Source organism: Anolis sagrei, chromosome 2 (genome assembly GCF_037176765.1).
Source record: "Anolis sagrei isolate rAnoSag1 chromosome 2, rAnoSag1.mat, whole genome shotgun sequence".
Taxonomy (NCBI): domain Eukaryota; kingdom Metazoa; phylum Chordata; class Lepidosauria; order Squamata; family Dactyloidae; genus Anolis; species Anolis sagrei.
In genome coordinates, this window is record NC_090022.1 from 90,061,464 (window position 1) to 90,087,545 (window position 26,082).

A 26,082-nucleotide genomic window follows, 5' to 3' on the forward strand; every position below is an offset into this window, starting at 1 on the left:
TGGAGGGGCAAATCGCTCTCCCCACCAACTGCGTTGGTGTGGAGAGTCCCTAAGTTTCGTTTTACCTCCTTCAGTGTAGATATGTATAGAATTCTGTGTGCACTTCATGATTTTTGTTTGGGATCCTCCAAAGCAGATGGAGAGATAGAGCATATAGAAAAATCGTTGACTTTTATCATTGTGTGCCTTCAAGTTTCTGATTTATGTGTCAGAGTGATCACAGGATTTTCTTGTTCTGAGAGTGTTTGACTCGTCCAAGTGGATGTCCATGGCTGAGTGGTAACTTGATCGCTGGTCTCTAGAATCATAGTCCAATATTCAAACCACTATGCCACATCGGCTCTAACGTGTAGTTTTCTAATATTGATATAGGCCATCTTAGATACAGCAGCAGAACTGCAGGGATGATATCCTGCATTAAACTAATATAGAGTAACAATCAGCTAACACAGTTCCATGTCCCCTCATCCAGAGAAATATCAGGTAGAGGCAGAGGGCAGCTGCTGTTTGCCAATGAGGAGAAAAGTTAGGAGGCAAGTCAGATGATGAAAAAGCAGCTTCATGGAGGGGGAAAACAATAAGAGTATTCTCAAAAATAGAATGCACACAGTTTCCCTTCCCCTCAGAGTTTAAGCCAACTTCATTGCCAGCTGTAGGTTGACATGTGACTGAAGCTAGGAGAGGATGGTTTGCTTCAAGGCCATCAACTATGATCATGGTAAGGGTGAGATTCAAGCCAAGGGCTTCCTGGTTTTTAGCAAAAATCAGTAAGAGCTACACATAAGTTTTCAGAGAGAATATGGCAGAATTCCAAAATATAGATTAATTCTAAAGTTGTAGTAAAAATAGCAGATTTGACACACTGTATTAAAATAATCGAGAATGTTTTTAAAAACCAAATGGAACTTATCCAAATTAAAATAGAAGTTAATAGTGGGATGCTAAAGGGATCGAGGTTAGTTATTTCAGCTTCATAAGTAATGTACCTGGAAAGACAGAATTGTGCCTTTATAAGAGATGCATTACTGGAACAGTTGAGATGTAATGAGAGAATGCTGGCCGAGTCCCTTATTGATTATGAAACAACAGTTTTATAATCCTTTAAGTGCAATGAAGAACAAAAGAAAAGCAGAAAAGGCCTTCCAAACTGTAAAAACATATTTCCAAAACTTCAACTCTTACAGTATCCATCCTAGAAATAACCACCAATTTGGCCAGCTTATAACTAGCATGGTGAAGTATGCTGGTACTTTCACACTACTCAATTATAGTAGTACATTACAATTTTAACTGCCATAGTGGCATCCTATGGAATACTTGGGACTGAGATTTGGGAATGCTCTAGAGTTTTCTGAATAAAAGTTCTAAATGTCCTTCCCCAAATTTTCTATCCTAATATTCCATAAAATATAGCCATAGTAGTGAAAATGGAATCAGACTACACTGGCTTTAGACTGAAGAGATTAAAGTCAGTCCTCCATATTTGCAGGTTTAACTTTTCAATATTTGATTATTTGCAGATTTGTTTAATATGTTCTCTCTAGGTATTTCTAGATTTTTCAGATTCTAAATGTCTTTCCACAGAAGACATTGAGAATCCTAGAGAACACTTCTCTAGGCATTTGTAGGGCCTTTTATGTGAATCTATGGACAACTTCTTGTGCTAAAGAATCTGGAACCCTTCCACACAGTCCTATATCCCAGAATATCAATATCACAATATTGGCTTTGAACTGGGATAGCTGAGTCCACACTGCCATATATTCCAGTTAAAAGCAGTTTTATAATCTGTGCCATCGCTGCCTGGGAATCTATAGTTCTTAGTAAAAAAGAAAAAGGACGTGGCAACTATTTCCCAGGGGATTGCTTCTTGTCGTCCTTTAGGGAAACTGGAACTCTCGAGGATCAACAAAACGCCATAGGTAATTTGAAATAGGCTTTATTGTTCAAAGAGTTATCTTTCCAGGTAAAACGGGTGTAAAGAAGAAATACATAACAGTCTTTGGCTGTCTGTGCCCAAGGAGTTTTTAGCTGAGAAGCCTTCCAAGTTCCCTCTCTCTCAATGGCTATGAGGTCGAAACACTCACAACCCCAAGTCCCAATGGCCTATATTTGAAGGACAAGGCCTTCCTCTGGTGCCAAAGGAAATGGTATGAAGGCGCCTGAGACTTCCCAATGTCGTTCAGGTTGGTCTGAACATAAAGTATAAGTCTCAGGGGTAAAAAACCTAAGAATTGGTGGTAAGAAATGACATGACAGGGGCTTTGGGCCAAGCTTTACACATGTCCATCTAATGAGCCTTTTTTGCGAGGTAAAAAAGGCGAGAAAGAGATACCTTTCTTTCTCCCTTGGAAGGGGCGGAACCTAAACAAATGAGCTGAGGAAGCAAGCCAATTGGTGTAAAACAACATAGACTGACAGATGTAAATAACCAATGAAATTCAACTATTCATATACAAGGTATACAGGCATAATACAACAGTTTAAATTTTGCAACTAACAATTCTACATATGCCACACAAGCCGTCACATAATCCTTTAAGCAGAAAATGTGGGATTTTATTCAGCTGTGTGTAAGGGGCCTTAGAGATTCTTAGAAAGATGTTATCTCAAGATCAAAAAGTTTTTAAATTGACAGTTTTCCTACTTTTGAGGGGGTCCTGTGCCCCTAACCTCCATGAAAGAGGAGAGCCTATTGCACTTGTATTCTTCCCCTGCAACAATCAGTTTCTTCATATACCGCTATTTAGTGGTCCTAGTGCATAGATAGCTAACACGTTGTCCCTTTTTCTCAGGAGGATGAAAATTCAGTGCAACGCTAACTAGACATGATAGAGAAGACCCAGATGGTTTGACACTAAGCTGGCTGAAGATATGCTGAATCCACTGGTGCTACTGTTATGTCTATGCCCCTGAGCTTTAGCAGGCCAGGACAGACTTTCAAGGGAGCAATTCACAAATAGCATAGTTGCCTATCAATAGTTCCTTGGGAGGTGACATGGGTATAAGAAAGCCACATTTAAAAAAAAGTGAGGAATAAGAGCAAACGTCTTTATTCGAGAAATAAGTGGTTCTAGTTACCATGCAGTGACAAATTTCTAATTTAATTCATAAATCAATTGAATTTAACTAGTTAGCTCCTAACATTGGGAAAAACCAAGACCTAGCTTTCTGCCCAACCCTCCTTTTGTGGAATTGAGAAAATAAGTGGCTCAGGTCAGTTTGCTTTCATGGTGGCACAAATGGGATTGATTCTAACTCTGAAGGCTTATGGCTGTTGGTGTGTGTTTTCAGGTTAACTACAATTTATGATAGCACCCCCCACCCCTAGAGTTCTCATGGCATGATTTATCCAAGGAGGTTTGCTGACTGTGTGTGACTTGTATATGGTCACCCAGTGTGTTTCATGATTGTGTGGAAATTTGAACATTTGTTCAACCTTTGTCTCCAAGAATCCTAACCCAACATTCAAACTGCTACACTATACTGAACCTGCTTAATCCTGACCACCTCTTAAAAGTGCAGATCACAGCCTTATATGAAAGTATAGTTGGGAAATTACGGAGGAAAATAAGCACTTATAACATGCCATGCATCTTTATCACTTCAAGAAATATGATGTAAGGATACTACAACCATAGATTAAAACCCTTATGATTAGTACTGTCACTAGAGTCAATGTCACTGATTATGGGGAAGGGAGGTTGTCTCTGGCAGCCAGGAGCCTACCAGCCTTAGGTTCTGTAATATAACTCTTCCATATCACACAGCTTTCTTTCCCCTAAAACATACCTGCCACTGGGTCCTACCATAGCTACATGAGCAGAGGAATGGTTAAGTGCTTGCCCCAGACAGAAGTCCCCTTTCCTGCCTGCCATTATACCAGGATCAGGCAGCTGCCCACCAACTTTCATTTGAAAAGTGCCATGTTGTTGTGATAGTACCTGGTTCAGCACCAGGAGCTGCAGCAGGAAAGAGGCCGCAACTGAGGGAGGCTAAGCCTGCTGGAGGAAGGGAAGGAAGTGGAGGGGAGGGGAAGCCACACACCCCACCACCACATGGAAAGGTTGGGTGGGGCAGGGAGAATGCCCTTTCTGAGCAAGACAGTAATTTTGGAATCATCCCCTGTAGTGGTCAACACCACCCGTAACCTCTTAATATCATTACCACTTGTAATAAAAGGACAGAAAGGTCTGAATGCAGTCAGTTAGTTCTAACTGGAATCATCAACTGGGGAAATAACATAGGTAAATTCGCATTCATTGGTTAATTATATTTGGAACTAGTGATCGAAATGAAGCCATAATTATTTACATTAGGAGACTACCATTTATTTTACTATGATCCTTTTATACTGCTGACTAGTTTATGAATGAATAAGTAAATTTCTTTATTTTGTATTTAGGGTAGAAGAAAGTTTTAAAACCTTATTCTGGTCCATATTTGGTTTGTCGGAGGTGATATCAGTGGTGCTGAAGTATGATCACAAGTTTATAGAAAACATTGGCTATGTGCTCTACGGCGTCTATAACGTCACCATGGTGGTTGTGCTCCTCAACATGTTAATAGCCATGATCAACAATTCCTATCAGGAAATTGAGGTGAGACAAACAAATGTAATGATATAACATAAAGTTTGCTTTAATTTATGGTTGCATTTTGCAAAAATATTCACTTTCCTGTTTTATTCTTAGCTATGGATACAGACGAAGGAATGTGAAAATTCATCTCCACGCTATCTGTTGTGTTTATTTCATTTACAGATCATTTGTAGAAAGAAGGTTTTTGGCCATTCTAATCTTTGGATCAGTTTGGGCTGCAGTTAGTATGATAGAACCCAATTTCTGGAGGCTTGTCCATTTATCATTTACGCTATGCAGCCTATAGAAACTATTCTGAAGACAGTGAAGGAAACACATTGAGAGTAAATGCAGACAATTTTTAACACATGAAAAAGCAGATATCCCAGAAATGTCTGCATTGTCTTCCAAGCAATCAATGCTAGAGTGCAGCAGGGAAGGCGCCCTGGAAATGGACTGTGAGGCTGAATGCAGAGTGACCCCATTAGCCACTTAATGAAATGAATAGCAGAAGAAGTGACATAGGATTTTAATTCTTGTCTACTTTGCTAAAAGAGCAGCAAGTGTACCAGTAACAGCTAGGGAAGTATGTGAGATCTCTGTTTTTGCAGGGACCTTCTTAAGCAGAATTCCACATTCCCACTCTTCATTTTCCTCTATGATGTCCCCTGTAGTAATGGAGCAAGGAATAGTGTATGTGGTGCGGGAAGGGGAGGTGGTGCTAGATGTACGATACTTGACTAACCCCTTTTCCCCGAGCCCTCATTCACTGTGCATATACATATTCCCAAATTTGAAAGAAGAATCTAAAATCCAAAAAAAAAAAGAAACCTAATCATCCCAAGCATTTCAGACCCAATTTGTATCTTAAATATTTCTAATACTGTAGATTTAATTACACCTAATCAATATATAAATAAAATATTTATCTCTAAACCTTTTTGGAACGCATGATTGGATCAGAATGAGTGGCCTGAAATCTAAAGCACGCTGCCTTTTTATCATACTGCAGATACAAAATGGGACTATCAGCAGTTAGCATGTTATATTACTGAAGGAGATAGCAACATTCAGCAAACAATAGTTTATTCAGAATATCCAAAGGTACAAGGAGCAGAAAAGAATTAAGCTGTCCCTTATACCAAAATAAACAACGCCAATCTTGCATTTTTCCCCCATAGAGTTAAAACTGCTATTTATGCCTTGAGTTCTTTCACAATCACATAGACAGGCATTATCTTCACACAAAATTGAGTTGTTTGAACATCATGCACTCACTGATAATAAAGAAACAAATTGCAAAATATTTTGGAAATCAGATCTAATTTTATAATACTCCGCTATCAGAGAGGATATCTTCAAATACTCAACAGATTTAAGCTTGCTAAAGGAATGCATTTTTTTCTTGATGAGTTTGATGCATGACTTCTTACAAAGGCAAATTAGAATTAGTCATTTCACTGAAGACTGACTTTAAGGGCAAAATATTCTGGCAGCTGTGAAATAAGAGCAAAATCAAAAACACCCTGGTGACAATGAGATAAAGGTGATGGATCCCTGTCTTCCCAACATCTAATGCTGCCTTTTGAAAAACAAATCACTCCGTTCTTCCTTTTGCAGGAGGATGCAGATGTGGAGTGGAAGTTTGCGCGTGCAAAGCTCTGGCTCTCATATTTCGATGAGGGGAGGACTCTACCTGCTCCTTTCAACCTAGTGCCAAGCCCTAAGTCGTTTTATTATCTCATAATGAGAATTAAAATGTGCCTCATAAAGCTCTGCAAATCTAAGGCCAAAAACTGTGAAAATGATCTTGAGATGGGCATGCTGAATTCCAAGCTGCGGGTATGTCACTTGTCATTCTTTTCTTTCTTACAGTCCCCATACTCTGTTCCTCTGTTTAATTCCTCAGGTGAGTGTAAGATAGTATATGCTATTTTATCCACACAACAAATCTTTTAGGTAGTTGAGGCATGCCTATAGCGACAGATCCATCATGGTTACCCAAGGAAGAAATGGTAACCTCCTCCATTCTATAGTGATTTGACTGGCAGTTGGCTGATACTTCAACAGTAGTGCCAGGGCAGTGTCTTCCATACTTAAAGGAGTCTAGAAATTGCAGGACAATCTGCATGGTACAGCTCAGTCCTCCAAGAGAGCAGAATTACTAGGAATGGAAGGGGTCTATCACTACTCTCCCTTCCTTCACAAATGCTAGTAGTTGTTTTAAGGTCAGGTAACCCAGTGAGTTTGAACCAAGGCTTTCTGGATTCTAGCATGACAATCCAGTCACTACATTGCATTGGTTAGGAAGACACTGGTATGACCTCTGTGTACAAGTAGTTGACCAAGTTAGAGCTGAATATCAGGAGGGAAAAGGACAGTAGAGACAGAAATATAATTATAACATCTGTAGAAAGGGGAAAGGGAACATGTTTTATGCAGTTGTTGTCACACATCTGAGGTTGTGACAACAACTGCAGAAATTATGCGGCTCAAAGGGCCTTATGTGTCCCTCAAGCTCATAGTGTTAGTGGCTTAATTGGTTTTAACTATGTATTTTTAATATTTCCATGTTTAATTCTATTTTAAAATTTGCATGTTTTCGGGTTTAAGTTAGATATAATATTGCTTTTATTGTTAGAGCCACTTTGGGTCTCAATTTAGAGAAATAAAGCAGGGTAGAAATAACAACAGTTGAGTTCTCTCAAACACCTCATATTTTTTAATATAAAAAAATGAGAAAGCCATGCTCTGAGAAGCCTCCATGGCATATGACTCTCCTCATCCCCCAAACAAATAACAATACAATATACCAGTAGTTTTTTAAAAATCCCAAAACATTTTTTTTTGTTTTTCATGATAAATCTTGCGATTTGCAAACATATAACTGCCACTGAAGTCCTCCAAATTTGCCCACTCTTATGAGAATATCGTTGTACTTGGTATGATTTTATCTCTCTCTTGCCCCCTTTATTATAAATGGACTAGGTTTTAGTGTTAATTCTGACAATTGCTTTGATATTTACTATTTATTTATTTACTGTATTTATACCCCGCCCTTTTCGACCTCGTAGGGGACTCAAGGCGGCTTACATATATAGGCAACAATTAGATGCCAAAAACACTCATAATAAAAATATAAGCATTAAAACTATCATTAAAACATAATAAAACCTTAAAACCAATTATTTAAAATCATGCAATCTAGTATTGTAGTCCACGGCACTATTTCGCCTTTTCTTATGGGTATAATATAATATTGTAATTTTCTTTTAACATAATTTAATTCTATACTACAAATCACCTTAACATTGAACAATAGCAATACACATACAATTTTTAAAACCCTGTAGTTATTAAAATGCTAATAAGGAAAAGCTTAAACATAATATTCTTCTACTCAGCATTTCTGCTAATCCAGAGGTTTTGAGCACATTCCCCAGAGCTTTTCAGAAGGAGCTATTTTGCTAAAACTATCAAACATCTCCAGCAAAGGATCACCGCCTTGTCGGGGCGCTGGAGCTTGAGCACCTCAATGATGTCATGAGCGAAACCGTGAAGGGACACCCAAGACGGGACGGTTGTGGCAGAGAGGTCAGACCAAGCGTGATCCCTGGGGAAGGCAATGGCAAACCACTCCAGTATCCTTGCCAAGAAAACTAAATGGACCAGTACAAACAGAGATATGTCGGTATGCCATTGGAAGATGGGACTCCCAGGTCGGAAGATGGCCAAAATGCTACTGGGGAGGAGCAGAGGATAAGTTCAACTAGCCCCAGATGTGATGACGCAGCTAGCTCAAAGCCGAAAGGAAGGCTAGCGGCCGACGGTACTGGAGGTGAACGACGAATCCGATGCTCTAAAGATCAACACACCATAGGAACCTGGAATGTAAGATCTATGAGCCAGGGCAAATTGGATGTTGTTATTGGTGAGATGTCAAGACTAAAGATAGACATTCTGGGGGTCAGCGAACTGAAATGGACTGGAATGGGCCACTTCACATCAGAAGACCACCAGATCTACTACTGCGGACAAGAGGAACATCGAAGAAATGGAGTAGCCTTCATAATTAATAAGAAATTCGCTAAAGCGGTGCTTGGATACAACCCAAAAAATGACAGAATGATCTCAATTCGAGTGCAAGGAAAGCCTTTCAACATTACAGTGATCCAAATATACGCCCCAACCACAGCTGCTGAAGAAGCAGAAGTAGATCAGTTCTATGAGGATCTGCAGGAACTACTGGATAATACACCAAAAAGAGACATTATTTTCATTACAGGAGACTGGAATGCCAAGGTGGGAAGTCAAATGACAACTGGGATCACAGGCAAGCATGGTCTGGGAGAACAAAATGAAGCGGGACGCAGGCTGATAGAATTTTGCCAGGAAAACTCACTGTGTATAACTAATACTCTCTTCCAACAACCTAAAAGGCGGCTTTACACATGGACCTCACCAGACGGTCAACACCGAAATCAGATTGACTACATCCTTTGCAGCCAAAGGTGGCGGACATCCATCCAGTCGGTGAAAACAAGACCTGGGGCTGACTGTAGCTCAGATCACGAACTTCTTATTGCCCAATTTAGAATAAAACTAAAGAGATCAGGGAAAATACACAGACCAGTTAGATATGATCTCACTAACATTCCTAGCGAATATACAGTGGAAGTGAAGAACAGATTTGAAGGACTAGATTTAGTAAACAGAGTCCCAGAAGAACTATGGACAGAAGTCCGAGACATTGTTCAGGAGGCGGCAACAAAGTACGTTCCAAAGAAAAAGAAAACCAAGAAGGCAAAATGGTTGTCTGCTGAGACACTGGAAGTAGCCCAAGAAAGGAGGAAAGCAAAAGGAAACAGGGATAAGGGGAGATATGCCCAGTTAAATGCGCAATTCCAGAGGTTAGCCAGAAGAGATAAGGAACTATTTTTAAATAAGCAATGCATGGAAGTGGAAGAAGACAACAGAATAGGAAGGACAAGAGACCTCTTCCAGAAAATTAGAAACATTGGAGGTAAATTTCAGGCAAAAATTGGTATGATAAGAAACAAAGATGGCAGGGACCTAACAGAAGCTGAAGAGATCAAGAGAAGGTGGCGAGACTATACAGAAGATCTGTATAGGAAGGATAATAATATCGAGGATAGTTTTGACGGTGTGGTGAATGAATTAGAACCAGACATCCTGAGGAGTGAGGTTGAATGGGCCTTAAGAAGCATTGCTAACAACAAGGCAGCAGGAGACGACGGGATCCCAGCTGAACTGTTTAAAATCTTAAAAGATGATGCTGTCAAGGTGATGCATGCCATTTGCCAGCAAATATGGAAAACACAAGAATGGCCATCAGACTGGAAAAAATCAACTTATATCCCCATACCAAAAAAGGGAAATGCGAAAGACTGCTCCAACTTCCGCACAGTGGCCCTTATTTCTCATGCCAGTAAGGTAATGCTCAAGATCCTGCAAGGAAGACTCCAGCAATACATGGAGCGAGAGTTGCCAAATGTTCAAGCTGGGTTTAGAAAAGGTAGAGGAACGAGAGACCAGATTGCCAATATCCGCTGGATAATGGAGAAAGGCAGGGAGTTTCAGAAAAACATCTACTTCTGCTTCATTGACTATTCTAAAGCCTTTGACTGTGTGGATCATAATAAATTGTGGCAAGTTCTTAGTGGGATGGGCATCCCAAGCCACCTTGTCTCTCTCCTGAGGAATCTGTACAAGGACCAAGTAGCAACAGTAAGAACTGACCACGGAACAACAGACTGGTTCAAGATTGGGAAAGGCGTACGGCAAGGCTGCATCCTCTCACCCAACCTTTTTAACTTGTATGCAGAACACATCATGCGATGTGCGGGGCTGGATGAATGCAAAGCTGGGGTGAAAATTGCTGGAAGAAACATTAACAACCTCAGATATGCAGATGACACCACTCTGATGGCCGAAAGCGAGGAGGAGCTGAGGAGCCTTCTAATCAAGGTGAAAGAAGAAAGCGCAAAAGCCGGGTTGCAGCTAAATGTCAAAAAAACCAGGATTATGGCAACAAGAATGATTGACAACTGGAAAATAGAGGGAGAAATCGTGGAGGCCATGACAGACTTTGTATTTCTAGGTGCAAAGATTACTGCAGATGCAGACTGTGGCCAGGAAATCAGAAGACGCTTACTTCTTGGGAGGAGAGCAATGTCCAATCTCGATAAAATAGTAAAGAGTAGAGACATCAGACTGGCAACAAAGATCCGCCTAGTCAAAGCCATGGTATTCCCTGTAGTAACCTACGGATGTGAGAGCTGGATCTTAGGGAAGGCTGAGCGAAGGAAGATCGATGCTTTTGAGCTGTGGTGTTGGAGGAAAGTGCTGAGAGTGCCTTGGACTGCGAGAAGATCCAACCAGTCCATCCTCCAGGAAATAAAGCCCGACTGCTCACTGGAGGGAAAGATACTAGAGGCAAAGTTGAAGTACTTTGGCCACATCATGAGGAGACAGGAAAGCCTAGAGAAGACAATTATGCTTGGGAAAGTGGAAGGCAAAAGGAAGAGGGGCCGACCAAGGGCAAGATGGATGGATGGCATCCTTGAAGTGACTGGACTGACCTTGAGGGAGCTGGGGGTGGTAACGGCCGACAGGGAGCTCTGGCGTGGGCTGGTCCATGAGGTCACGAAGAGTCGGAGACGACTGAACGAATGAACAACAACATCAAACATGTAAAGAAGCCTTTGCTTTCCAAATGCTTCCATTCTGGCAATTTAATTTATCTACGAATAGAAAGACAAATACAAACACATGCTAAGAAACAGCATATGTGTTCAAGACTAAATTATTTTTCTTCAACAGCCCCAAGTGAAATCTGAAATCATGCTCCAACACTGTGAAAACTGGATCTATGTAGTTGTTTGAGAGTTGTGACAAAACGCACTCATATTTAACTAAGTAAGAGGCAATCTTCACAAAATGGTGATGTTTAAACAGTTTCTTACATAGTCAAAGAGTAACTAGGAGTCAAGGATAAAAGAAAACTAAGGTTTTTAGCAACTTTTATCTGCTGATCTTCGTCTTTGAGCTTGGTTTTAGATGTTTTCATAAAACCTTGTCGTTATGATGAAATGTTAAACATTTGTATGTTTCAGAAAGTTCGTTTTGAGTCAAGTATTCAAAACTCAGACTTTTCTGTGAAGAATGCCTACAACAAGCCCACAAGATATCAGGTAATTCTATTTTCACAGAAGAAAGACATGTATGGGGGGAGTAGGAAAAGGAAAATATGTCAGGTATTCTAATGGTTACAGTTTCATTTCATATAAGCCATACTTCAATACAAAGACATGCAAAGTGTAGTCTGTAGGTCACATATATTCTCCAAGTCCATTGTTATGGAGTTCTTAGAGTCCCTGCACCCCTATTTCCTCAACCTAGGTATGATGGCCCCACAGATGGCCCATAATATACTTTAAAACTTCTGCTATGTGTTATTTTGCTACATTTGTGCCAATGGAGAAATTAACCTTTTAGTCCCATAAGGTATTTTCCAAACAAAAAGTGAGAAGATAGTAACTTACTATCTATATCAAGGCCTTTTCAATTTGATCAACCCTCAAGTTGTCTTCAATCCTATATAAGGAGAAAGATGGATATTGATTGGTTGATTTAAAAGGTTCAGGCTAAAAAGCTTGAACCTGAAAATACCTTGACATTTGGTGAAATGGCTTATAAGTCCCAATGTATTCTGTGGGACTTGGGGGAGTGGGACCAAATGTTGTGGAGCCTCCCATTTTGGCAGTAGAAAATGAGGGATGGAACCCTCCATGTTCCCAGGGGAGGATCAATAAAGGCTGAAGTCCTCAGCAATTGCTCAGTTCAGCTTTAATAGAACTTCCTTCTTATCAACAATGCTTAGACTTTTAGTCTTGGTGATAAAATGACTACATTAATTAAAGAGAACAATAGCTGATTTAAAAAATTCAAAGGCACAATCTTTGGAATATGCCATGCATCGAGTCATAGCCCAAACTACCACAAAGGACCTCTTCATACAGTTCCTGGGGCCATGCCATTGTACCGACAGTCATGTGGGGTGCCTCATGGTGCCCAGAACACCCTCTCTCCTAATAATAATAATAATAATAATAATAATAATAATAACAACAACAACAACAACAACAACTTTATTTTTATACCCTGCCACCATCTCACCAAAGGGACTAGGGGCGGCTTACAAGAGAAGAGGCCCAAAAATACAGATTAGAACACATGCAATAAAATAAAATAAGACAAAATAAAATCAACTGCAACATCAGAAAAACATTACATCCTTCCCCCATCATATGGCATATACAAGATATACAAGATGCTAAAACCTAAGCCCAATAGTTTCTGTGAAATTCATACTAAAACTCAGAGTGGATTCACTAACCTATTGAAATGGAAGTCACACTGCCACTGAATCAAATGATGAAATGTCATTTGAGAACAACTGGAACATTGAACAACTATCTTTTCTTTTAAAGTGCATAGAAACTGAACATTGTGATTTCACACTTGCCTACTCAGAAATTCAATAGGATTTGCTAGCAGCAAAGTGTGAATAGGATTGCAGCCAAATTATCCATGTAAACCCAGTGGGATTTACTTTGAGTAAACATCCATCAGGTTCTTAAAGTGAATCATAATCCAGAGATGGATTGGATGGATATAGTTAAAATACTGTGAGAGAACAAAAGACCCAGACAGCTGTTTCAAGGACTGAACCAGTTTTAAAAGTCTCTAGATCAGTGGTTCTCAAGCTGTGGGTCCCCAAATGTTTTGGCCTTCAACACCCAGAAATCCTAACAGATGGTAAACTAGCTGGGATTTCATTTTCTGGGAGTTGTAGGCCAAAACACCTGGAGACCCACAGGTTGAGAACCACTGCTCTAGATGATGTCATGCCTCACCATGGAATAGCTTGATTCTCAAATTTATTCAGGAGTACATGGTTCTTTGTAGAAATGAGCCTCAGCTGAATCACAGATTTTTAACCTGATATCATTTCGAGCTCTACTGTAAAAGGTAACTTGTTAATAACAACAAAAACACAATTTCCCCAACGACCACCCAGCTGCCATTCAACTTTTTAAAAAGCCTTTACATCTCTCAAATATTGTGGCAGCTGAATCATAAGCATACATCCTTCCATTGAATACAAGGCACTGGTATTAGAAGAATCATTATTTTATTTCTTGTTTTATTTATATCTTATATTTCTTCCAATACTCTTACCAAAGGTAGCTCACAACAAGATTAAGACTAAGACTGCAACAGTCATTAATGAAGAACATACAACCTAGGAGAGGCTGTAGCAGTTTGCTTTCACCTGAACCCATTGAAAACAGCAAAATTACACCCCTTTCCCTCCTCTTACTGAGTTAATTGAACTTGAACTATCTTTGGTTTTTGAATTAAGTTGACAGCAATTGAAGTAAGCTGAAGACTCAGAGAGAAAATGGGAGGAGGAAAAACCTGGACATTTTTAAAGCACCTGAAAAGGGTCCCTTCTACACTGCCATATAATCCAGATCATCAAAGCAGATAATCTAGATTTAATATGCCAGCGTAGAAGGGACCAAAGTGGGATGCCCCATACATACCACTCAGAATGCAGTACAACAGGTTTCAGGCATGCGAAGCACAACACAATTCTGTGTAATTTAAGAGTTTGAACATCATGGGATTTAAAAGTTAAAATACTCTGTTTTTTAAATGCCTTTAGAAATACTTCTTAAGTACTTTTTTGAAATGTAAAGATTTTTAGATAACCACTCTTTTCTCTGATCTTTTCACTGATAGCAACCTGTATTTCTTCAGCACTTAGTAGAGAAATCTCTCATCTTTGAACTCTCATCAGAGATAAGAGAATGGGTTTTCCTGCAAACCACTGTAGGAAGAAGGGGCAGGTAATGCAGAACAAAAGTAGGGTGGATGGCGAGCCCTAAAATGTGAATCTAGCTCATGAAACAAGAGTTCCCTATAACTGTTCTATGTGGATGGGATGAATGCCTTCTTCAACATTTTAGATTCATTTATTACCACAATGGAATTTCATTTAGGGGTAGCATTTATTTGATGGATAATAATAATTAAACCTGACTAGTAATGCCTTTTTAAAAGGTTGCACTCTCTACCTACCAAATCCACTGAAGTATTATAATTGTTGGGAAACTACAATAGTTTGTCTTTATTTAATGGTGCTTTGCAAAAGTTGGTTTAAGGCCACGGGGGGGGGGGGGGGGGATGTTTTTGTGGCAAGAGCTCTAACATAGCTCTTTCTAGATTACTGCATGGAGCTTTAAACTTTCCATTAATATGAATCCATTCTTTGCACATAACCTGCTATGGTTATTTTTGTAAAGAAAAAATATGATGTTTTATTATTCCAGTTCTACTGGAATAGGCTGCTGTCATGCTGAGTGTTTCTGTTCTAAGTTACAGGTGGCCAGTGATCCATGATCTCTTTCTCTTCCATTTCCTTTTCCACCTATTCACCATCTCTCTCTTTTGCATTCTGTAGCCATTAAGGCCCTTTCTATATTGCCATATAAAATCCAGATTATCTGATTTGAACTGGATTATATGGCAGTGTGGATTCATATAACCCAGTTCAAAGCAAATAATGCTGATTATCTGATTTGATAATCTGGATTATATGGCAGTGCCTTTGAACACTGAGTACATTGGACTATTTGAAGAACTTTCTCGTAGAAGATTTGGGGAGAAGGTTACTCAGGGATGTAGCTACCAGGAGTGGAGGGGGGGCGGGAGTGAAGGCATTGCAATCCAAATAAAAAATTTGTCCTCACATGAAAATGTCCTTCAGTCTGCAAAAGTACTGTAGAGAGACACTGAAAATAATTCACACTAGGGTCCCTTCTATACTGCCATGTAACCCAGAGTATCAAAACAGATAATCCACATTATCTTCTTTGAACTGGATTATCTGAGTTTACATTGCCATATAATCCTGTTCAAAACAGATAATCTGGATTTTATATAGCAATGTAGAGGAGGCCTTAGCACTCTTATAATTGCTAAATCCACATTCCCTTGACAAATTTCCCAGCCCCCTTTTTGAAAAAGAAAACTTTTAAGTTAATGAGCTGCTAGAAACTTGGAGACTGAAGAAAATTTTCATGTAGAGGCAGTAATCATATTTGAGGGACAAAGCCTTAATTTTGCTCCACTCTGAACCCCTGTGTTTACTTCTGTGTATCCTGAATTCCTCAGAACATACTAATTCATTGGAGTTAACCAGAACTCAGACAACTGGCAAATAAACCTAGCTAAAATTGCATACTGTGTTCACAAAACTGTTTTTATAATGCAGTAAAATTGTGTTATATTACATTACACTTGCCTTCATTTGTTTTTAATTACAGGCAGTCCACAAGTTACAAACTAGATAGGTTCTGTAGGTTTGTTCTTAAGTTGAATTTGTGTGTAAATTGGGACAGGTACATTTTAAAGTGTAATTCGAGCCATAGTGCAAGCTTTGGATAGCAAACCCCTGTGGTGTTTGTTTTACTGTCTGTGCTTCTGTTCAGAAGATTTCATCTCACTTTCTGTCCCTGTGATAATTAGATTTTGATACATTCAGCTTGTTGTGGAAATAAGGATTAACCTTAAGTGGAGATCCCTTTGCACCATGATTACTCTCTAGGGAATAAATTTCACTTCCAAGAGGTAGATTTCTCTCACTTCCTGTTTTTTCACCTCCGTTTTTAACGATGAATCATGTATAAGTTCGATGTTTGCTACTCAGGAACTTCCAATACTGTATTTAAATATTAATATCAATATAGAGTTTATGATATAGTATAGTATGGTGTGTAGTTTGGGTTAGACCTATTTTTAATAGTAACTCTCAAGCAACCAGAAAATACATTTATCTGGCATCTACCAATTTCCATAGGTATGAATTGACTAAGGGTCTACTGTACTTCTTTATCAGTGGCCTTATTTTGACTGCAAACATAGCAGCACTCACAGGATGAACTTGCTATGAAAAGTATTGCTTTTCATGTTTTAGGATTCATAGTCCTCTCTGTTATCCAGAGTTTGAGTGGGAAATACTACTGGTCATATTCAGAGCTGGCCTTACTGATATAGAGCTTCTTGTCCTGACATAGAGTACAAGCCTAACTTGCTAAGATAACCAAGGGCCAGCTTGACTTCCCACTTGGCCAATTGAAAGCATGCTGGATCCAGCCCTTCCAACACTAGGAATTTTAGAAATGATGGGCCCAGTTTTGAGCCAACATGATGGCTGTGCCCTTGCACTGAAAAGATGCAAACATCTCAAGATGCTTAGTTGTCCTATGTCATGCTCTGCAAATCTTTGCACTAGTTGCTGTGCAAGGATTTGCAGAATAATGGCACCACTGTACTTTCTTCATTAGACATGTCTCTGGCTTCATCCCAGCATTGATTTATTCTTCTCTATTTCTACCCATCAGAGTTGCTTCTGAAGGCAAAAAAGATGAGAGAAATCTTCCCCCTAAGACTCAAACTTTGACAGACTTTGTATTTCTAGGTGCAAAGATTACTGCAGATGCAGACTGTGGCCAGGAAATCAGAAGACACTTACTTCTTGGGAGGAGAGCAATGTCCAATCTCGATAAAATAGTAAAGAGTAGAGACATCACACTGGCAACAAAGATCCGCATAGTCAAAGCCATGGTATTCCCTGTAGTAACCTACAGATGTGAGAGCTGGACCTTAGGGAAGGCTGAGTGAAGGAAGATCGATACTTTTGAGCTGTGGTGTTGGAAGAAAGTTCTGAGAGTGCCTTGGACTGCGAGAAGATCCAACCAGTCCATCCTCCAGGAAATAAAGCCCGACTGCTCACTGGAGGGAAGGATACTAGAGACAAAGTTGAAGTGCTTTGGCCACATCATGAGGAGACAGGAAAGCCTAGAGAAGACAATTATGCTGGGGAAAGTAGAAGGAAAAAGGAAGAGGGGCCGACCAAGGGCAAGATGGATGGATGGCATCCTTGAAGTGACTGGACTGACCTTGAAGGAGCTGGGGGTGGTGACGGCCGATAGGGAGCTCTGGCGTGGGCTGGTCCATGAGGTCACGAAGAGTCAGAGACGACTGAACGAATGAACAACAACAACAAGAAGAAGACTCAAACTGTTAACATTAAAACAATGAACAGTGGCATTATCTATACATCTGCTCTTCTTTACAAAGTTTACAAAGATTTTCCAAACTAAAAAAAAAAAACCTGCATGAATTTATGTAAATCCCATTATTGGAGGGAAATGCAAGATATAAATGAATAAAATAATATTAAATATAAATAAATTAATAATCATTTTCAAAAGAGAGCAATTAGGGCTGTCTAGAAGGGCAGAGGGTGGCATACTATAGGAGCCACAGGCAAATATAAAAACCGTGGTGGAAATAGATGAAATCAGAGGGGGTTTTTTCTTGCTTTTCTTATGATATTCTTGCCAAGCTCAACTCCAACAGATATATTATTTAAAATGTCAGCTTTTTCCATGGAGAGAAATAATATTACAATCGTAATAATAAAAAGGAAGCCAAAGGCTACAGTCTAATGTACTTCAATGAAAACTGTACAAAAAAGTACAAGCAACAGAAATTGACCCTGTTCTCTGACTAAGAGACATTTTCTGTTATATAGAAAAGGTACAAAATAATTACTAATATGTTTTTCTACTCAACACTGTCTAGTTAGGTGATGCATCTCTGTCATATAACAGTTAATGAATGTACTAAAATATTGGCACTATGATTCCAAAATGAAATTTATAGTAAGAGAACAACAGAATGTTGTTTCACTCCAGTCATCTCCTGATAATCATCCCCAAACCAGTATCTCCATGAATATATATCTGTAAAGAAAAGAATTTCCCCAGTATTTAACATTTTGTATTTATAACTTCTTAATGTGAAATATTGAAAGCATATTTCTTTTTCTCAGTAGAGGGGTACCAGTTTTGGTACGGAACATAAAAACAAGTTATGGGACAAACAAACATATAGTGCATGATTTCTCCTGGTAGTCCTGATAGCTTCTTGCAGAGGTATCTCAGTAGCAGGTTCCTGTTCAGCCTTGGACTGTATGCTTTCTTCTTCCTAGAAACAATGTAACAGAAAACATTATACTTTGTAATATGTACTATGTGAGACAAGTCACTTCTTGAATTATGATAACCCCATAAATTTAACAGAGGTTTCTTAGGCAAGGAATACCTAGCAGTAGTTTTGCCAATTCCTTTCTCTGAAATATGGCTGATAATGCCTGGTATTTATTTACAGTTCCCCATCAAAGTCCTAACCAGGGTTGACTTGCTTAGCTTCCATGATCAGATGGGATCTGGTGCCTTTAGAGCATTTTGGTAAACTTAGGATATTTGTTGTTGCTGTGTGCCTTCCAATCTATGCAGCCCTAAGGCAAATCTAACATAGAATTTTCTTGGCAATACTTGTTTGGAGAAGGGTTGCCATTGCCCTCCTCTGAGACTGAAAGAATGAAACTTGCCCAGAGGTCACCCACTGGGTTTCTATGCCCAAGCAGGGATTATTCAAATTCTAATTTCTAGAATTGTAATCTAATATTCAAACCACTGCACCATATGGTCTCTCCATATAATAATAATAATAATAATAATAATAATAATAATAATAATAATAACAACAACCACAACAACCACAACAATAACAATAACCCGCTTCTACTAATGGCTTGAGGTGAGTTACAGCATATCTGAGCAAAACAACTGCTTGCATTTTGTTTTTCAATTATGAAATTTTAGTTTGTTCCTGTGGTTTATTTATCGCAGTCTTCATAAATCATAAAGTATATTCCATTCTAGGGTGGGAGATAAACAGCAAAGGCAAAGGAACTATAACATAATGCAAAAAGAAAAGAATTGCAAGTCAGATGTTTTTCTTTTTTTGAGGAAAATAGGAATTTGCAGAACAACATTCTGTTTCACACAGTTCAAGGCACCAGTGTTCATTTTTATTAGAGATCTACAGTTACTACATAGACAAATGCAGGCTAAGTAGCCAAAAACAAAGTAGATGACTTTCTTTCTACTGTGACCCCCACTGGACTTCTGCTCTTCATGAATGAAAGATGCTGACATATGCCTATTATTATTTAATAGAAGTCAACTAATGGGTAATCCCACAATGGCCTAATTACTACAAGAATTCTGCTACAACCCATGTTGACGGGAATGATATTTCTATTTTCCCACTGGAAACTTTTGTCCAATCCACATTACTAAAGGCGCCCTAAATACTCTGAAGACACCAAACTCATCTGGTCCTAGGAGGCTTAACTTGAAAGCTGAGCTTTGGCTAGTCCTGGTTAGCACTGTAATTGGATGGAGACAAGGAATGTCAAATGGTCTGGTCTATAGTTTAAAGGCAGGTAATGACAAATCACAACCCTATGAAATTCATGGGGTCACAAGTCAATAGACAACTTGAGGGCAAATGAATTCACACCCATACACACATACCCTTACAGAAAGAACTCCCGATCCTTGACTGAATCATACCAAGTGCTTCGGAAGTCCATGCAAGATGGATTTGAGAGATGCAATACCTAACAGACCTAGAAAATGGGGCTAAATAATGTGTTTACTGTATAAATAAGAATTTCTTCACCATGTTTTTCTCCTTAACATAATATAGACAAATATGAAGAGGGCAGAATGCAAAGTTGTGTAGAATAAGGAATTGTATACTCTGCCCTCACCCTCTATGAGCACAGTCATGCCATTTCAAGCTTGCTATATGAAATTGAGAAAGCTTGAATAGAGTCCTTTATGAGTTGAACTCTCATCCCTACTCATGTTTACAGTATATCTTCTTCTGGCTGGATACCTGGACAGGACCTCTCTATGCAAGCAATAATGTACTTGTAACTAACTATGCTTCTAAGACATTTTTTCTCATAATTAGCCAAGACACCTTAGGAAGGGAAATAGATTGGTCAAAGGCAACAATGAATTGTTGAGCAGGAATTACAGATATCCCTGAATATGTAAGAATAGTTTATTTCAAGTGTTCTATTTAAAGTAATACAATCCAAACATTTAATGCCAACAATGTGGGTAAATGTTATAATAACAAGGATACCAAATACAAACCATACAACCATTTTAAAGTGTTCCAGCAAGCATTACAGCAAAAGATGCATAAAGGTGTAACAAATGACAAGTCCTTGCATGCTCAGTCCTTGTTTTGCTTCCCCCTCTGTCCCTGTTAATCTCTTCTTCCATAATACGATTTCTTTTTGGACTGAGTTATATCCCCACTTTCCCAAAATATGTTCATCAATTTGTATTTTCCCAGGTAGCAACACTACTTCCCAATGGATTCTACCACCATGGCCATCTCCAGCATATAGTATGTGTATTGTACCTCATGTATTCTTCTGGAAGTAATCCTGCCTCTCATCTACACGCAATATGCCATATAATATATGCATAATATACTTCATGAGCATCTCTCATCTGCATAATATATATCAGGGCCAGCCCTGCCATTAAGCAGAGTGGGGGCAATAATCCCAGAGAGCATTTCCAGGCAAAAGGGAGCATCTGTAGACTTTACACTAGTGTTTTGGGAGGTTCTCCGGTCATTCCTGTGTGTTGGAGGACAAACTATGTATCCCATAATCACATGTCCCATAAGGATTCTTATGCACCCCTAGATTACAGGGGAGAGTATTGTTCCATCACATGTGATATGCCAATTTATGTCACCCTTGTTCTTGGACCACCAAGATGGTGGGAAATAGGGCCTCTTTGTCTTAGACAGCAAAGCATCTTGGGCTAGCCCTGATATATATAGAACTATATAGCAAACTATATAGTTTTTCTCCTATCTGATGCTTTTTCACTATGGCTTACTAACCTTTACATCTCTACATATCTCTTTGGCTGAATTAAAACTGCTTTCCCCCCTATAAACAGATCATATACTGAAATTCTTACCTGGTATCACAAACTAAATGTCTGCAAAGCATAATAGTACAAAATCAAGGGTGGGGTGGTCTTTTTCTTGGTCTCTTCTTGTTGTTTCTTCCTGCAACGACACAAAGACTACTGTGTATTCAGATATTTTCTTACATCTGTTTCCTCCATTATGAAAAAATCACATCTCATAGACTTGAATTTTCAGAGCAAAGCCAAACTGCAAGAAGCTAAGAGGTAGGGCCATCTTGAATAGGTTGAGACCCCAGTGAAAACACAAGTGTTTATTACCAGTAAATCTATGTTATAGGCCACAGCCACCAGGGGATGACTGCAGGCAGATTGGCATGGCTCTCACTGGATACTGCAGTGAGTGCCAGGAGGTCATCTGATTGACATTGGATTAAGCATTTTAGATTGACTATCTAAAAGTCTTTAAACATTCCAAACCTTATGGATGACTTTTGTTTCCTTTGAGAGTCACCAATTTTCCAATTGATGTCAAAAACACATAAATAAACCATCAGTTCTGTAAGGTTCCTTCTAGTTCTATGTTCCATGTATCAAAAATCACATTCATAAATAGGGGTGGAGCAGGCTTGAGGAGCACAGAGAAGAAAGGAGGAGAGTTATAGGTTCCAAGAGTTGCCTGCTAATTGCACAACCACTGAGTACAATCTACAAGTTGAGTATGTGCATGAAAACTAAAATTTCCTACATGCCAACTCTGCAAAACGCTGCACAGGCCACTGCTGAAATCTGGTATTCCACAATCTTTCCAATGTGGTTTGCTGCCAATAATGAATGGCAAATCACTAGCTCAAGCTAGTGCTGAAGAAGGAGGAGAGCAGAGAGCTCTGTCACTCATAAAGCTAGTCACTGGCACATACCTCAGATCTGCACATCCCATCTGAGATATAGCAAGTAGAAGCAATGACAGCCAGTGATTGTGTATACACTTCTAGTTCTGTTATCAGATGCCATTATGTGAGGAGGCTGTTTCCCAAATGGTTCAGGGTATCTTTGAAATCAAGCTCTTTGAAAAAGGTAGTAGTGACTACCAACATTGCTTCCACTGGGGTACAAATACTTGCTTATCATCCTTATACATGACAGGCCTTCAGGAAATAACTAGCTGAGAGTAAGCCATAACTAACAATTCAGGATATTTGACTACACCTGTAAGTTCATCTTCTTCCTTGGTATCTCATTGCAAGAGAGACTCAAAAGGTTTAGTTACAGAAAGTGATCCATCCATCTCACAATAGAGACATGAACGAAAAAGGCAAAGATGTTTTAATCACCAATGAATTGTTATTTTTGCTCTTCAACTTTCATATTGTATAATACAAACACAGTACAACTCTTGTATTTACTGTAAATACATTCCTAACTTTACATGGATACCAAATGAAATGAAGGACCTCTAGTTCAAAAATACCATAGTGATGCTCTGAAAATTGAGAAAATTCCTAAGGATGATATATTTTGTTAAACATGGGTAAATGAAACTGTGGATACCAGTTCTACAGGTACAGGGTTGTATCATACCTGGTATCAATGAAATTTGGGTTTTTTAAGCAACTTGGATGTATCAGCTATATTTCAGCAAATCAGTGTAGTACTCCAAAACTCATGAGTGTCGAGAAAGGGATGTAAATTAGGCTAAGCGCACTAAAATGCATGGGATCTAGGTTTACTTTGACTAATATTTCTCATTGATTTCAATTAAACTTCATTTCAACTAACCTATGACTTGACTGCAGAAGGCAGGCAAATTGACACTGCAGCGCAACCTATATGATGGCTCTTATCACATGCCACTATGTGCGTACCACTGCCAGTCTATATCCTCCCCATGATTCCTCCACACTAGGAATCGATGGTTAACAATGAGAAATGTTAGTAAAGCCCATCAATGGCTTCCAGTCTCACCACCTACATTGTTGTAATGGATTGCTTCTGCTTCTGTGCTCATGTGCAGCAGTAAAGCAATGTTGGCGGGGGGGGGGGGGGGGGGGAGGGATATTCCTCCACTTCCCCTCCTTCACTATTTTTAAGTTGGCTGATTTCCTTTTATTTGATTCTATAGTTATATTTTCCTTGTGATTGTTTTAAAATTCTGCAATTACACTAAAATTGCACCACAAATAAAAACATTAAGAAACAACAGTAGTGTGTGGAAAGGTAGGGTTACAAGGATGTGTGGACTTATGATTGCAGAACCAGAAATTGGTGAATCAATGCAATTGTTCAATCAAAAAAAGAGGTGCAACGTCATAGGTGCCAAACGTGGTATGTGATAGTGTGACTGTAGTGGAATGGCGGATTTGTGCAATAAAGCCTCGAATCAACCCACTGGGCTTCTGTGCTCAATTCTGCAAGGAAATGTGGTTGTTAAATTCTATAAATACAGCCTTATGACATTTTCCCATTTAACTGTGTTTTACTTGAATTTTCAGAAAATAATGAAGAGACTTATTAAGCGATACGTTCTGAAAGCTCAGGTGGATCGAGAGAATGATGAAGTGAATGAAGGCAAGTTCTTTAATATTTTAGAGTTATTGCTGTTAATTTTTCTATAGTGATGGGGTTTGTATTAACAGTTTCTATAGCAGTGATTTCAGTTTTCAGTTACATCACTGAAAGGTCATGATATTCTTTCTGGGGCATCCCCTCAGAGGACTGATGTAGAAACCTCTAAAATTCTGGGAAGCTGAAAAGGTCTCCATGGCATGTTTAATGCTGACAAGAAATTGGCCAGCTTCACATATGAGCTTTTTAGTTCCCCAGGGAAAAATACCTCCAAAAATCAAGAATTGCTAACTGAAGATTTTTTAAAGATGCTGGAGATATCCCTAATAATATTCACATTGCCATATGTTAATCTGTACTTTTACAGTAACCATCCCAGGCCTCAGTCCAATTGGAGCCTTACACACTCCATTAACTGTCTCACATCATGAACACAGAGAAGGTTGCTAATGGGATCAGTAAGCAAAAAAGCCTTCTATGCAAAAACACAGCAGACACAAGAGGGAGTGAAAATTTTATAAGAAGCACCTAAACTATATATTTAGGCATCCAGTACAGTTTATAAATTGTATAATATTTTGTTTTTAGGTGAACTCAAGGAGATTAAGCAAGACATTTCGAGTCTCCGCTATGAGCTTCTGGAAGAAAAATCACAAGCAACCGGAGAGTTGGCAAGCCTAATACAGCAGCTGAGTGATAAGTTTGGAAAGAGTTTGAATAAAGACATTTGAGAAGGACAAATAAGGACAAAGGGGAAAAATATTATTCCAACCAGCATTTTAAAGGAGAAGAAATGGTTGAAGAAAAGAACATTGAGGATTACATTATGATTATTATGGAAAGCTGATTATTGATGATTTTATGGGGACTGTGCATTAGTTTGGTTTATTGGGTGAAGCCAATGATCAATTCCTTTATGATATAAAGGTGTTGGATTTTTTGTTATTAAATCAAGCCTTTTTGACATCAGAAATAGATGAATAATCTTGAAGAGACAAGCTTGGTTTTTCTAGATACCCAAAGTACTTTTTGAAAACTGGAAATAAGCCAGATGTTTCATTGTTATACATCAGCATACAACATGAGATCAGAAGCAGCAAAGTTAAGGAAAGAAGAACAAAAAATGTAGGGGAAGAGGGGCAGAAAGATGAGTGATAAATTTTAATTCATCGTGAAATCCATATATCATGTGTGTGCATTTGTGTCCCTTTATGTTCACTCTGAATACTGCAGTGAAAGCCAGGAGGTCATCAAGTCAAATTTCAATTCAGGACAGAATTACAGTTTTTATCTCTGGCCAAATGTATATGCCCCAACCAGTATTTGATGAGATGTATATGCCCCAACCAGTATTTGATGAGATGGAGCTATAGTCTTCCATATCTGCCAGTTCTCTTCCCCCAATGAATTCTAGCCTATTACCCCACCCCACCCCCCCACCCCACCCCACACACACACACATATGCACATGCCAAACTGGCCTTTAGTTTCTGCCTGGCTACATAGTAGAAATGCTGAAAGAGCTCATCAGGTGGATTCAAAAGCACAGAAAGTGTTAAGTATCTCTGTCTCATTAACTTACAGGTACAACCAGATTGGAGGGTCTTTGCACAATCCAGTTATTACTTTGATGTTGTACAACACATGTGGGTTTCCAGTTAACTTTAGGGTGCATTCAAGTCAAAATAATAGATCAGTATAAATTAATATAGTAACCATGAAACCCATATCCAAGGTTTCACTTATCCATGCCTAGGAAAATATGGTCTCTCTTCGAATTTGTATGTCCTCCATGTGATTATTCTGATGCAACCAGCAAATTCCTAGAGATATTAGGACTGGAAGTTGGGTAATGTAATGGTTAGGTGTTGCCTGTTGCTACCAGCTTGCAATTCATGTTTTGCTAACTTAGGGGGAAAACAAATATCATTTTGACTGATATTGAAATGTAAAGGTTTGCAAGA

At 39.0% G+C, this 26,082-nt stretch overlaps 1 protein-coding gene across 3 annotated transcripts in view; it reads left to right on the forward strand.

Annotated features, from left to right (window-relative positions):
* The window catches only part of TRPC7 (transient receptor potential cation channel subfamily C member 7), a 168,778-nt gene extending 143,228 nt beyond the window's left edge, over window positions 1–25,550 (forward strand). For 2 of the 3 annotated variants that reach the window (XM_060765327.2, XM_060765330.2), the window contains 6 exons: window positions 4,406–4,601; window positions 6,201–6,422; window positions 11,717–11,794; window positions 20,961–21,014; window positions 24,046–24,121; window positions 24,707–25,550. In XM_060765327.2, the coding sequence (XP_060621310.1) occupies window positions 4,406–4,601; window positions 6,201–6,422; window positions 11,717–11,794; window positions 20,961–21,014; window positions 24,046–24,121; window positions 24,707–24,849 (769 nt within the window). In that variant the 3' untranslated portion in view covers window positions 24,850–25,550. The remainder of the gene's footprint in view (window positions 1–4,405; window positions 4,602–6,200; window positions 6,423–11,716; window positions 11,795–20,960; window positions 21,015–24,045; window positions 24,122–24,706) is intronic. The other variant, XM_060765328.2, reaches the window with a different exon arrangement.
* The last annotated feature ends 532 nt before the right edge of the window (window positions 25,551–26,082 follow it).